This window comes from Bos mutus, chromosome 14 (assembly GCF_027580195.1).
Source record: "Bos mutus isolate GX-2022 chromosome 14, NWIPB_WYAK_1.1, whole genome shotgun sequence".
Lineage (NCBI taxonomy): Eukaryota > Metazoa > Chordata > Mammalia > Artiodactyla > Bovidae > Bos > Bos mutus.
The window spans coordinates 16,520,983-16,536,752 of NC_091630.1; the positions used below are offsets into that span (position 1 = coordinate 16,520,983).

The 15,770-nt window shown below is 38.5% G+C and overlaps 1 protein-coding gene across 2 annotated transcripts in view; it reads right to left on the minus strand.

Moving 5' to 3' along the window:
- STK3 (serine/threonine kinase 3) overlaps positions 1-15,770 on the minus strand; it is a 309,491-nt gene that overhangs the window by 263,259 nt on the left and 30,462 nt on the right. For both annotated transcript variants that reach the window (XM_070383025.1, XM_070383024.1), the window contains exons 2-3: positions 7,307-7,387; positions 4,309-4,437 (exon numbers count right to left, since the gene is read on the minus strand). In XM_070383025.1, coding sequence (XP_070239126.1) covers positions 4,309-4,437; positions 7,307-7,387 — 210 coding nt within the window. The remainder of the gene's footprint in view (positions 1-4,308; positions 4,438-7,306; positions 7,388-15,770) is intronic.

The following is a 15,770-nucleotide window of genomic DNA, read 5'->3' on the forward strand; positions in this document are numbered from 1 at the left end:
ACCATCTAAGCTGACCCTCTTACAACTACAGGAGAGGTTGCCAAAGAACTCAGTGTCAATCATTCTACGGTCATTTGGCATTTGAGGTAAATTAGAAAGGTGAAAAAACTTGGTAAGTGGGTACCTCCTGAACTGACTGAAAATCAAACAAATTGTCATTCTCAAGTGCTGTCTTCTCTTATTCTATGCAACGACAAGCCATTTTTCAATCAGATTGTGACCTGCAACGAAAGTGGATTTTGTGCAACAACCAGTTCAGTGGCATGACCAAGAAGAAGCTCCAAAGCACTTTCCAAAGCCAAACTTGCATCAAAAAAAGATCATGGTCACTGTTTGGTGGTCAGCTGCCCATTTGATCCACTACAGCTTTCTGAATCCCAGCAATACCATTACATCTGAGAAGTATGCTCAGTAAATCAATGTGATGCACAGAAAACTGCCCACCTACTGCCATCACTGCTCAACAGAAGGGGCCCAATTCTTCTCGACGACACCAGACCACACGCTGCACAACCAACATGTCAAAAGTTGAACGAATTGGGTTACAAACTTTGCCTCATCCATCATATTCACCTGAACTCTCAGCCAACTGACTACCACTTCTTGAAGCATCTCTGACAATTTTTTGCAGGAAAAATGAATGCTTCCACAATCAGCAGAAGACAGAAAATTCTTTCCAAGAGTTCCTCGAATCCCAAAGCATGAATTTTCATGCTACAGGAATAAACAAACTTATTTCTCACTGGCAAAAATGTGTTGATTGTAATGGTTTCTATTTTGATCAGTAAATGTGTTTAAGCCTAGTTACAATTATTTAAAACTCACGTTCCAAAACTGCAATTACATTTGCATCAACCTAATATCATGATCTGTTTCACCATTTCATTCAACAAATTCTTTGACAAGTACTTACTATTTGCAAAGTGTTCTGCTATAAAGTGGTACAAAATTTCTAGAATTTGTTTACTTTTTCTACCCCTTTGGGCTTCACCGGTGGCTCAGATGTTAAAGAATCCAACTGCAATGCAGGAGACCCAGGCTCGATCCCTGGGTTCGGACGATCCCTTGGAGAAGAGATTGGCAACCTGCTCCAGTATTCTTGCCTGAGAAATCCCACAGACAGAGAAGCCTGGTGGGGGCTGAAAAGAGTCGGACACTGAGCAACTAACACTTCCTACCCCTTTAATTCATTATTTTTTTTTTCCACTTAGTAGTTTAAAGTACATAACAGGAACAAATATCAAATTTCCCTAGGGTTCCCTCAACCTACAGTGCTCTTTCACATTCTTCTTATCCATACATATTTATTCACATTCACTAAACAGAAAGTACAGTGCGAGGTACTATAACGTGTGCTAAGAAATATGGTTCCTTCTCTCAAGGAATGAAGAAAGGATAAAGATAGTGAAGACATTTCAGAAGGAGACACTACTAGTATTAGTGTCAGCAGAGGTATAAGAAAAACAGATGAGTTCTGTTTTGAAAAACTAACTAGATGATGATATCATTAACAAAATAGGGACCTGAAAGGTTTTTCTTCAACAATTAAAAATTTGGTTCTAGAATATTAAATTAAAGTTGCTTCTGGATATTCCAGTTGAGTCATCGAGATGGGAATTAGTTAATACCGGTCAATACTTTAGTAGCTACTATGTGGCAGGATCCAAGGGCACTTAGTAAGACATCACCCCAAACTCAAAAGAATTTAAGAGTCAGGTGACAGAATGCAAGTAAACAGGTGCTTAAAAGCAAAACTCAGGTACAAGAGAGGAAGCACAAGCACTGGCCAGATACGCAGGACCTTGCAGGCCATCCTTTAGGAGACTGGATTCAGCCAAGCAATGAGGAGCCACTGAAGGGTTTTAAACAGGGAATGGCTTGATTAGGTGTGCATTTGAGAAAGAAGACTCTAACTTCAGGAGGGAAACAGGCTGGAGCAGGCAAAAATGAAAGACAAAGTGAACACAGGAAGTTGCTGCAGAAATCTGAATAAGACCTGATAGGCATCAAGATGCACAAAGATTAGGGGAGGAGATGTATAATAGGTAATATCTGAGACACTGCTTTTCCCTAGACCACACTCAGTTAAAATCTCTAAAGAACAACACTAGAAACTGAACTATTTTTAATCATTACAATAAAATAATCAGAGTTACATGCAAATATTAAACAACTGAAGGACCCATCACTACACTACGTCCAGTCTTTCCTTATCTACATCAAACTATGGGAGCCACATTCTTATGAAGTTATCAAATAAATAGCAAGGTCTGGAAAAATTCTCAAATTATATTTTTGATTGGGTAACTGAGGAATGTATGTTTTTTCTATAACCACTTTACATGGCCTTGATGAAAAATATGTAATATGATCTAAATATACAGCATACAATAAAGAAGAGCAAAATTGAACAGATCTAAGCAACAAAGTTCCTCTAGAATTATTCAGTCACTTCATTACCCAAAGAGCTTATAATATATGGATTTTGTATACCTTTAGAAAAGGAAGTTTTCTATACATCTCTTACTAATAGGGCCCAATGATTTGATTAAAGGTGACAATGTGTCTAGACTCCTCTAAGTTCACCAGCTCTAAGTCACCATGTGATGCAATTCTGATGAATAAAATATAAGCTGAGGGTTTCTGGGGAAGCCCTTTCCTGCTTCTTCTCATCTTTCTCCTGTCTGGAATGTAGATAAAAGGCTGGAGCTGAAGCAGCCCTCCTGTAACTATGAGGTAATAAGCATGAGACCAAAGACCACGTGCTAGGTGGCTAACCCTACCTAGAGACCTTTTATACAGGGAGAACAATTCCCTCTTCGATTAACTATAGACTCTGCATCCCTTAGGAAAAGCCAGGCTACTTAACAGGTCAGCTTCATGGTCAGTTCCATTTACCTATCCAAACTCATTTCAGACCAATCTCTGTCTCCTACTTTCCACCCAGTAATTCTAAACCCTATCAAAACAGCACCGAACAGTGAGCTGTTTTTCACCTTTCTACTTTTAATTCTCTGAATTCTCTCACTGCTCCATTTCTTCACCAGACTTACACCTCCTCAGCATTCCAGACTTCCTGACTCCTAGCTGAGGTAGGTGCCCTCCCTCCTTGTTCTCACATCTCACATGCACAATGACTGTGCTGTACTATAGCTATTCACTTAAGTATCTGTCTTCCCAACCAGATTACCAGCTCCTCAAGAAGAAAAACAATGTCTTAGTTTCCTTGGTATTCCTAGATCCTGTGACAGTACCTGGCACACTAGGGTTGTCCAGTAAATGTCAGTTGAATAAATGAAAGTTACATAAAACATGACTTTTAATTTTTGTTGTTTAGTCGCTCAGTTGTGTCTGACTCTTTGCAACCCCATGGACTGCAGCACACCAAGCTTCCCTGTCTTTCACTATCTCCCGGAGTTAGCTCAAACTCATGTCCCTTGAGTCAGTGATGCCATCCAACCATCTCATCCTCTGTCATCCCCTTTTTCTCCTGCCTTCAATCTTTCCCAGCATCAGGATGCTTTCCAATGAGTCAGTTCTTCACATCAGGAGGCCAAAATATTGAGCTTCAGCTTCAGCATCAGTCCTTCTAATGAATATTCAGGGTTGGTTTCTTTTAGGATTGACTGGTTTGATCTCCTTGCTGTCGAAGGGCCTCTTAAGAGTCTTCTCCAGCACCACAATTCAAAAGCTTCAGTTCTTCAGCACTGAGCGTTCTTATGGTCCAATTCTCATATCCACACATGACCACTGGAAAAACCAAAGCTTTGACTATACAGACCTTTGATGGCAAAGTGATGGCTCTGTTTTTCAATTCACTGTGTAGGTTTGTCATAGCTTTTCTTCCAAGAAGCAAGCATCTTTTAATTTCATGGCTGCAGTCAACATCCACAGTGATTCTGGAGCCCAGGAAAGCAGTCTGTCACTGTTTCCATTTTTCCCCATCTATTGGCAACCTCCTCCAGAAGTGTTTTTAATTATTTAAAACAAATCACAGCAAAAGGATTGTTAAAAAATTTCTCCTTAATATGAGAAGCTAATTTTCACCTGTAAATTTTTCCTGAAAATGAGAAAAGTGCTCGAGTATATTCTATCACCACATATTGCTTTATAATACTATTTCTGCTTAGAACTGAAAGTCCTAAGACAACCCAACAAAGCTATTCTCATCTTTCTTAAAAGATCAGTCTTACTTGTGATGGGAAGTCAGAAGAAAAAACTAAAATGACCAAAGAATACATTTTATTGTACATGACTAGCAAAACTTATCAAAATGAAGGTAAATAAAGAAATAAAATCTCTTCATACCTGTCACATTGCTGCATTATGGAAATTTCTTTGATTATTTCCTGAAGATCTGACTCAACAGGTACTTGTTTAATTGCCACAACTTGACCAGATTCCTTATGTATTGCTTTAAATACACTTCCATAAGACCTAAAAGAAACCAAGACATTCCTTTATTTTTTTCCCTTCAAACACCATAACTATTAGAGAAAGAGTCTGAGTCTTCACATGTAGTCTTTTCTAATTTAAAATACTACTCAATGGTGACAAATCAAAGGAAACAAATTTTAAAAGTGAATTATATCTTAGCTTTAATGCTTCAATTATAGACTTAAAATTCATTAAAATCACCAAATTAATAGAAAAAGATGTGCTGTGTTTCTTATGAATGAAAGAAATAGACTTACGGTTTGTCAAACAAGTGCAGCATTAAGAAGATATATAAATGGAAGTTAAAAGAATGGAATATAGAATAAAAACAGCCAAAATCTCATGTTAGGAGAAAAGGCTGATCTCACCTTAAGCAAAATCACCCGCAAAATATCAGAGTCCCACACCTGCCCAGACTGCTTAGGGGTAACTGAAACCTTCACCATGGGTTTGTATGTATATGTGTGTGTGTGTATATAGTCCTAGTTTACACACACGCACATATACAGGTAAACCCACTTTTCAAAAGTTCGCTTTACGCCCCTTCATTTTTACAAAAGGCCTGGATTAACACCTGTTTCACTAACCAGATGAATTTCGAAGAGGATTTACACTTTTATAAAAAAAGGTGAAAACAAAAACAGCATTCAACATTTATTTTTGCAGGAGCCATTAGAGAGGGAGAAAGTACCATGAGCAGCAACAGTGGCCCCACCAAGCTCATTCCTAGAACTACACTCAGCATCAAGCCACCATATCTCTGAGCTTTGTCTGAGAGGATCTGTGCTTTATCTCACAATTTATTTTGCGTAACTGTTAGCAAGATGTGTTGTAATGTATCTGCTTCAGCTCCTCTGTCCATGGATTCTCCAGGCAAAAATACTGGAGTGGGTAGCCATTCCCTTTCTCCAGGGGATCTTCTGACCCATAGATCAAACCTGCGTCTTTTGCGTTGCAGGCAGATTATCATTTGAGCCACCAGGGAAGCCTTTCTTTGCGTTACAACGTTTCAACTTACTAAAGGTTTCATAAGAATGCTCTACTTTCAGAGAGCAAGGGAAATCTGTATCTCCCCCTTTGAAGCCATATATATATATATACAAAACACACACACACACACATATATATGTGTGTGTGTGTCTGTGTGTGTGTGTGTATTGCCCCTCAAAAGCTAGTCTAGACTCAGAGCTAGATTAACTACTGCCAATTAAGCAACACCATCAGTCTCTTCTAAGGTCTTTCTGTTACTACAAAAGAAAACTGGGAACCACATTTCCCAGATTTCCCTTCCCTGAATGGATCCCAGTTAAGAGTCTGGCAATGAGAAGAACATTCATGAAATCTGAATGGCAAAAAGCTGAGGAAAGACCATCACTTTTCAAATACAGCTGCAGCAGATGCCTGACCCAATATCAGATACACAGTGGCTTCCGGCTGAGCCTCTTGATAACCACCACACTGCTGCTGCTCCAAAGAGAGTTGGTGGGAGCATCTAAATGATTCTTAGAGATTCCAGCAGAGCCCATGTGAGCTTTTGAGAAACACCACTTCAGTGCTTCAAACTGAGATCTTCAGCACTAGCTTCTCTGAGCTTCAGTGACAGTCCATAACCTTTGCAGCCCTGGCCTTTCCACAAGTCATTTGAGCTCCAAATTTCATAATAAACTCTTTATACCTGGAGTTCATAGAGTAACCTTTCTTTTCCTAACCATGATCTGCTACCAATAGTTTTGGGGAAGGAAGTGGTTCCAAGGAAGTGGTTCCAAAGGAAAGAATCTTAAGAAATGGGAATCTTGGATTAGTTCTTTCTTAGATTTAAAGATGGTAATGACTTCAATGCAAGGGACAAGAAGAACACTGAGACTAAGGTATCTGATGGCAAAATAATTATTTAAATTATTATCCTTAGTTCCTGGAGTCTAGAGAAAGCTTTAGAAGATCAAGTACCTGAATCAATTGAATGTTACAGTGAAAATAAGAGTACAAAAACTGCAGAATGGAATGGCTGCTCCTGACTAAGCTGGAAAAGTCATAAAACAAATATAACAAGCTCAGGGCTTAAATTCCCAGGCCAAGACTGAGAGAGCCAGAAAACTTCTGAACGCTTCAAAGAAAATCTTATTTCTTATATGTCCAGGACTGAGACTTCTGCAACCCAACATCTAATCTTGCCAGAAGCTGAATTACAACACACTCAATTCACAACATCACCAGGTCTTACTATGTTTCACTGTGAGTTCTCTTTCATATCATTACCTAATATCCCTCTTCATTCTTTATCTGAATATTAACTCCTCTTTACTCACTTATGATCTTTTAACTTTAATTTACCTGATATAAACATTGCCATTTGTGCTTTCTTTTTTGATATGATTACCTCTTTCTTATCTGATGTCTCTAATAGGAAATACCATTATATGTCCACCCTTTGTGTTACACAGGCTCTTATAAACAGCATATAGCTAAGTTTTGCATTTTAATTGACCCTAATAGTCTGTCTATGGGAGAACTGATATTTAGTGAAAAATACATTTCACTTTATTCCTTCTAACTTAAATTTATCTTACTATTTTATATTTTTGTTTTCTCTATTTCCTTTTCCCTGTTCTTACTGATCTAACCTGTTTTGTGTTTTATGCCTTTATTATCTTGGAAGTTCTCCTATACTTTTGGTTTTTCATTATGGAGTATGATGCTAGCTTGGGCTTGTCATATATGACCTTTGCTATGTTCAGGTATTGTTACATTCCCTCTGTACATTTACTGTTGAATTCAGTCAAATATACTCTAGTGAAGGACTAATCTTACATGGGACGTTATAACTGTTCTGTCATTATCTAAATTCTACTTTTGTATTTTTTGTACTTACCCTTCTCCCAGTTTCTCTAATACATCAAAAACTTCTTCAGGCTGCTTAGTCAAACTGTCTTCACTCAGCTTTTTTAGCTTACTAATGAGAAAAACAAAAGAAAAAGCATTTTCTGTTAAGATCTCTTATACATTTAAAAATTTTAAGAGACAATATATTCAGATGGTTCAAAACTCAAAAATACAAAAAAAGTATACAGTATACAGTCTCCTTGCAACTCCTGTTCTTAATTTTCCCAGAAACACCTCAAAGAATAAGCGCTTTTATTACCTTCCTGTGAAACCTTTATAAAAATATTTCTATTTCTCCCCCTTTTTAACACACAATATAGCATTTTATACACACGCTGTATATATACTGTTTTACCCACGCTGTCACATACTTTGATGTTTTTACGTAACAACATAAAATCTTTGTTGGATATCTCTACAACATAAATTCATAGACAGCATCTTCATTCTTTTCTTTTTTCTCAGCAATCCTTCACTTATAGATATCTAGGTTCCCTTTTGCTATTATAAACACTGCAATAAATAAGCTTACAGGTAAGTCAGCTCATACATGTGCTTGTGTATCTTTAGGATAAATTCCCAAACGTGAAACTGTGAGAGCAAGAAAATATATAAACACACAAAATATAGACGTGTGTGTGTGTCTGTGTGTGTGGCTCAGTCGCTTCAGTCATGCTCGACTCTTTATGACCCTATGGAGCGTAGCCCGCCAGTTTCCTCTGTCCAAGAACACTGGAGGGGGTTTGCAATGCCCTCCTACAATGGATCTTCCTGACCCAGAATCCGTGTCTCCTGCATTGCAGGCGGATTCTTTATCACTGACCCACCAGGGAAGACCATATAGAAGTATACATAATGATAAGTAAGTACATATACTATAAGCATAACCGTATTTCATAATATAAATTTAATAACATAATAAAATCACTATTATAATAACTATATATTCTTAAAATTGCTGATTGATTATATTATGGTATATTTATCTACTACAGTTGTACATTATATCAATATATATGTATATTAATTGACACCAGCAAATTGCCCTCTGGGGGGCTTACACCAATTTACTTTCCTACCAGTATTACATGAGAAATCTTCTTTTCCCACAATTCCACCTACAGAGTACTAAACTCTATATCTAGATAGATATATTAAAGTCTGTATTTAGAAATATTTGGATTTCAGCCAATATATTAGGTAAAAACTTGTAACTCAGATTTATTTTGTATTTCTCCTACTGTGAGTGAAGTTGAGCATCTTTTAATATAGTATGAAGCAAAATCATCTATTCATGATTTCTGTTCACTTTTCTTCTGGGTTTTTGGTTCTTTTCTTATCTGTGCACAGAGATAAGAAAAGGTTTAGGTTGCAAATATTCCCACTTGTAGTGACTTTACTTATGAGTTTTTAGTTTTATGGGCTACTTGACTGGTTGCCATAGAGAAAACTTTTTAATTTATTTTTGCTTTTTTAAAAGTTATCCACAGTATGGCATGGGCTGAAATATCTAGAAACAAGACATTACACATGGTGTGTTTGACAGACCAAAAGTAATTCCATATGAATAAAGTAAAATGGTCAGGATGCAGAGGTAAGAAGAGTCAGGTTAAAAAGAGTCTTGTAAACCATATTAAGGAGCTCTGTTTTTAAAAGATCACTTCCCTGTAATCAAGAAGGAGGACATGCAATAAGTAACAATAGAGAAGGGAAACTAGCAGGGGGTTGTTCAAAATATGGATGCAAAGAACATAGTAGCAGTGGCAATAAGAACTGAGATAAGATAAGCTAATCAAGATACTGAGCAGGCACAGTCAACAGAAAGTGGTTTTGATTAAATATGCGGAGATGCAAGAAACACAGAAGTTGAGAATGTCTCTTAAGCCTTTGGTTCAAGCAAATGACTAGAGGTAACATTATTTACCAAACTAAAGAACATCAGAAAAAAGCTTGAAGAGGAACGTGTTGGGTTTAACTCCTCTCATCCAAATGTATATTTCCAGTAACCAACTGTTTATATGAATCCCAGGAGAGATCTGAATTGGCAACGTCATTTTTTGGTGTTATGGTAAAGAATCTACCTGCAATGCAGAAGACCCAGGTTCAATCCCTGGATCAGGAAGATCCCCTGGAGAAGAGAATGGCTACCCACTCCAGTAGTCTTGCCTGGAGAACTCCATGGACAGAGGAGGCTGGCGGGCTCTGGTCCATGGGATTGCAAAGAGTTGGACACAACTGAGTGACTAACACAAACACACACACACACACAGCACACAGATGAAGCCTAAAGGTATGATAAGGGATAAAGCCATCAAGAAAATGTCTAAGAAGAAATAGGATCAAAGAGAAAAGAGACCCCAGGAAAACATCAATAATTAAGAAATGAGGTCATGAAGGACAAGAAAGTAGTACTTGACCACTTTCAAGAATGCTACTGAAAGTTCAAACAACTTAAAAATTTGAAAGTGTCCATTACAGGACTTCCACTTCTGACTACAAGGAAGTAAGAGGATATTATCTGTCTGCTGTAAACAGCTAAAAAACTCAAAAAAAAAAATTATGGGAAACTATTTTCACACATTAGATATCAGACATTTCAGGACTGTGATCCATAAGAAAAGAAATGAGAAAAGCCCTGCTATTGCCCAGGCTTTACATCTAAAGGCTATATCCAAAATGTAGCACACTGAGAGGAACTCAAAGAGCCCAGCAATTTTGCTGAGTTAAAGAAACAAAGATGAGAGTTTGGAGAGGCAAGGCAAATAAAATTTACACTACAGAACACCTGTGAGAAAAGAGTTATACTGAGAAAGAAGTCCACCAATCTACGGAACAGTTCCCTTGACTATTTAGCTGAATGCCAATCCGTACATGCTTACAAAAACATGCTACAAAGCCCAACAAAATCGATTTCCTAAGGAGGAAAAAAAAGATTTTTAAAAAGAACAACTCCCAGAGATCACACAAGGCTGAGAATCTTTCCCACCAACAATAGTTAAGTCAACAACAGTTATGAGAATACATCCCCGAACAGCCTTGTTTTACAAGAGACCGCATTAGCAAAGCATAAAGGCTACTTTGCGTGCATACCCAGGTGCCCAACTCTTATCGACCCCATAGCCCACCAGGCTCCTCTGTCCAAGGATTCTCCAGGCAAGAATACTGGAGTGGGTTACCATGTCCTCCTCCAAGGGATTTTCCTGATCCAGGAATTGAACCTGTATCTCCTGCATCACCCTCATTGCATGCAGATTCTTTACTGAGCCAGCAGTGAAGCCCAAAGGCTACTTAAGACTTCCCAAAAGGAGCTTAAAAACAGGCTTCAAAAGCACTGAGCCAATCTACAAGGTAACTTAACTGCCTACCAGAACAAGTCTATAGGGGCATACCTTCTTTTATTATGTTTTACAGATACTGAGGTTTTTTGTTACAAAAGTTAAGGTTTGTGGCAACCCTGCCTAAAACAAAACCATGGGTACCATTTTTCCAACAGCATTTGCTCCCTTTGTGTCATGTGTCACATTGTGGTTATTTTCACAATATTTCAAACTTTTTCATTATTATTATGTTTTTATAATGATCTGTACGCAATGATCTTAGATGTTACCATTGCAATGTGTTTTGGGATTCCATGAACTGCACCCATATGAGCCTAATAAATGTTATCTGTGCTGACTGCTCCACCAATTGGCCATTCCCCATCACTCTCCCTTTTCCTCAGGCCTCCCTATTCTGAGACAAAACAATATTGAAATTAAGCCAACTACTAACTCTAAAACAACCTCCAAGTGTTCAAGCAAAAAGAAGAGTCACCCATTTCTCATTTTAAATTAAAAGCTGGAAATGACTAAGCTTAGTGGAGAAGGTTTGTCAAAAGCTGAGATAGGCCATAAGCCAGGCCTCCTGTGCTAAACAGTTACCCAAGTTGTGAATGCCAAGGAAAAGTTCTTTGTTGTTTGTTTTTAATTTATTTTTAATGGGAGGGTAATTGCTTTGCAGTGTTGTGTTGGTTTCTTTCATACATCAACATGTATCAGCCTTAGATATACATACGTCCCCTCCCTCTTGAAACTCCCTCCCACCTCCCACCCCTCTAGGCTGTCACAGAGCATTGGCTGAGTTCCCTGAGTCACAGAGCAAATGCCCACTGGCTATGGGCATGTTTCAGTACTGCTCTCTCAAGTATCCCATCCTCTCCTTCCCTCGCTGTGTCCATAAGTCTGTTCCCTATGTCTACCGCTGCCCTGCAAGCAGGTTCATCAGTACAATTTTTATATTAATAGATTCCATATATGTGTGTTAATACATGGTATTTATTCTTCTCTTTCTGACTTACTTCACTCTGTATAACAGGCTCTAGTTTCACCCACCTCACCAGAACTCACTCAAATGTGTTCCTTTTTGTGGCTGAGTAATGTTCCATTGTATATATGTACCACAGCTTCTCTATCTATCCGTCAATGGACAGCTAGGTTGCTTTCATGTTCAGCTATTGTAAATAGTGCTGTAATGAATGTTGGGGTACATATGTCTTCTTTTAGAATTATGGTTTTCTCAGGGTATGCGGCCAGTAGTGGGATTTCTGGGTCATATGGTAGATTATTCCTAGCTTTTTGAAGAAATCTCCATACTGTTCTCCATAGCGGCCATATGGGAAAAGTTCTTGAAGAAAAGTTAAAGCACTACTCCAGTGAACACACAAATGATAAGAAAACAAAACAGCCTTACTGCAGATAAGCAGAAAGTTTTAGTAGTCTGGTTAGATCAAACAAGCCACAGCATTACCTTAAACCAAAGCTTAATCCAGATCAAAGCCCTGATTTTCCATGAATCTTTACCAGCTGAACCACAAGGGAAACCCATCTATGAAGACAGAGAAAGGTAAAGAAGTGGCAAAGGGGAAGTCTGTAGCTGCAAAGGGTGATTCACGGGTTTTAAGGAAAGAATCCATCTCCACAACATGAGAGTGCAAGGTGAAGTAGAAAGTACTCATGTAGATGCTGCAGCGAGTTACACAGAAGACCTAGCAAGACGCAGGCACCTACACTAAACAAGATCATGACATCCCATCCCATCACTTCATAGCAAATAGACGTGGAAAGTGGAAACAGTGACAGATTTCATTTTCTTGGGCTCCAAAATCATTGTGGACAGTGACTGCAGCCATGAAATTAAAAGATGCTTGCTCCTGGGAAGAAGTGAAGTGAGTGAAAGTGGCTCAATCATGTCCAACTCTTTGCGACCCCATGGACCATACAGTCCATGGAATTCTCCAGGCCAGAATACTGAAGTGGGTAGCCTTTCCCTTCTCCAGGGGATCTTCCCAACGCAGGGAGTGAACCTAGGTCTCCCGCATTGCAGGCAGACTCTTTACCAGCTGAGCCACAATGGAAGCCCAAGAATAATGGATGGGTAGCCTGTCCCTTCTCCAGCGGATCTTCCTGATCCAGGAACTGAATTGGGGTCTCCTGCATTGCAGGTGGATTCTTTACCAACTGAGCTATCAGGGAAGCCCTCCTTGGAAGAAAAGCTATGTCAAACCTAGAGAGCAGAGAAATCACTTTGCCAACAAAGGTCCATCTAGTCAAAGCTATGGTTTTTCCAGTAGTCATGTATGGATGTGAGAGCTGGACCATAAAGAAGGCTGAGCACCAAAGAATTGATACTATTGAATTGTGGTGCTGGAGAAGACTCCTGAGAGTCCCTTGGACTGCAAGGAGATCCAACCAGTCCATCCTAAAGGAAATCAGTCCTGAATATTCATTGGAAAGACTGATGCTGAAGCTGAAGCTCCCATATTTTGGCCACCAATGCAGAGCCAACTCATTGGAAAAGACCCTGATGCTCAGAACGACTAAGGACAGAAGGAGAAGGGGACAAAAGAGGATGAGATGGTTGGATGGCATCGTCAACTCAATGGACATGAGTCTAAGCAAACTCCAGGAGACAGTGAAGGATAGGGAAGCCTGGCATGCTGCAGTCCACAAGGTCCCAAAGAGTCTAATGCACCCTGGGGACTGACCGACAACACTAAACAACAGATTTCCAATATCAATGCAACAGTCTTATATTGCAAGAAAATACCATTGAGGACTTTAACAGCTAGAGAGCCAGGTCAACGCCTGGCTTCAAAGCTTCACAGGGCAAGAGCTAATGAAGCTGGTGAGTTTAAGTTGACACCAATGTTCATTTACCCTCTGAAAATCCTAGGGTCCCTAAGGATTATGCTAAATCCACTCTGCCTGTGCTCTGTAAGTAGAATAATAAAGCCTGAATGACAATACATCTGTTTTACAACTGAATATTATAAGCCCACTCTTGAGACCTGCTGCTCAGAAAAAAAAAGATTCCTTTCAAAACATTACTACTCATTGACAATGCACTTGGTCACCCAAGAGCTCTTTGAAAATGCACAAAGATAATACTGTTTTCCTTCCTGCTAACACAACGTCCATTCTGCAGCCCATGATCAAGGAGCAATTTCAACTTTTAAGTATTATTACTTATATATATATTTCATATATACCCTTATGATATGTATTTCATAAAGCTATTAAGTGCCATAGATAGTGATTCCCTTGATAGCTCTGGGCAGAGTAAACTGAAAACCTTCTGTAAAGGATTCACCAATCATAAGGATATTAATGATTCAAAGGAAGAGGTCAAAATATCAACATCAATAATGGTTTGAAAGAATTGAGTAGAAATCTCATGGATGACTTTAAGAGGTTCAAGACTTCAGTGAAGGAAAATATTGCAGATGTGATAGAAACAGCAAGAGAACTAGAATTTAGAACTGGAACTTGAAGATGTGACTGAACTGCTGTAATCTCATGATAAAACTTTAGCAGATGAGGAGTTGTCTCTTATGGATGAGCAAAGAAAGTAATTTCTTGACACAGAATCTACTCCTGATGAAGCTGTTACAAAGACTGTTGAAATGATAACAAAGGATGCAAAATATGGCATAAACTTTAGTTGTTGAAACTGTAGCAATGTTTAAAAGGACAGACTCCGATTTTGAAAGAGGTTCTACTGTGGGTAAAACGCTATCAAGCAGCACTGCACACTACAGAGAAATCGTCTGGGAAAGAAACAGTAATCGATGTGGAGAACTTTACTCTTGTCTTATTTTAAGAAACTGCCACAGCAACCCCAACTTTCATCAGCCACCACCCAGATGAGTCAGCAGACATGAACATCAAGGCAAGAACCTTCACCAGCAAAAAGATTATATCTTATTGAAGGTTCAGATGATCATTTGGAGAAGGCAATGGCACCCCACTCCAGCATTCGTGCCTGGAAAATCCCATGGATGGAGGAGCCTGGTAGACTACAGTCCATGGGGTCACGAAGAGTACGACACGACTGAGCAACTTCACTTTCACTTTTCACTTTCATGCATTGAGAAGGAAATGGCAACCCACTCCAGTGTTCTTTGCCCGGAGAATCCCAGGGACGGGGAAGCCTGGTGGGCTGCCGTCTATGGGGTCACACAGAGTCGGCCACGACTGACATGACTTAGCAGCAGCAGATGATGGTTAGCATTTTTTAGCAGTAAAGTATTTTCAATTAAGGTATATTACATTGTTTTCTGGACAACACTACTGCCCACTTAATAGACAACAGTACAGTTTAAACACAACTTTTCTGTGTACTTGGAAACCAAAAAATTCATGTGATTCACTTTGTTGCAATACTCACTTCATTGCAGTTGTCTGAAACTGAATCCTCAATATCTCAGAGGCATGCCTGGAACTCTTTAAAAACTTAAAATCCAGCCTCCACAATGTAAAAATTTTAAATGTCAAGAATTCAATCAAAAATTACTAGACATAAGAAAAACTGGGAACTATGACTCACAAAAAGGAGAAAACTTAGTCAATTAAAACAGACACACATATACACAAAATAAAACCAGACACAGAAATGGCAGAAACAGTAGAATTAACAAAAATAATCTTGTAAAAAGCAAATATAAATATGTCCCACGTACTTAGAGATGTAATGGAAATAGACAGGAAAAAGAGCTAAATTGAAATTTTAGAGATAAAAAAATAAACTATCTGAAATGAAATTTTCACTGGATAAGACTTGAACAGGTTAGATACTACAGCACAAAAAATAACTTGAAGAAAAAAAAAATGTTTTAAGAATAAAGGAAAAAAGAAAAAGCCTGAGCCCCACACGGAAATGAAGAATACATATTAAAAAACAGAAACAGACAAAAAGAGGAAAAAGGGCTTGAGGAGATACTGGTCAAACATTTTTCAAATTTTATAAAAACAATAAAACTAGAGATGCAAGTAACTAACCAAATCTAAAAGGATAAATACACACAGAGAGACAAATCCAATGTATTATAATGAAATTGCCGGTACTGAGAGGTGTGTCAGTAGAAGAAGAAAATACTAAAAGCTAAATACTAAATCACTGCAGATGGTGACTGAAGT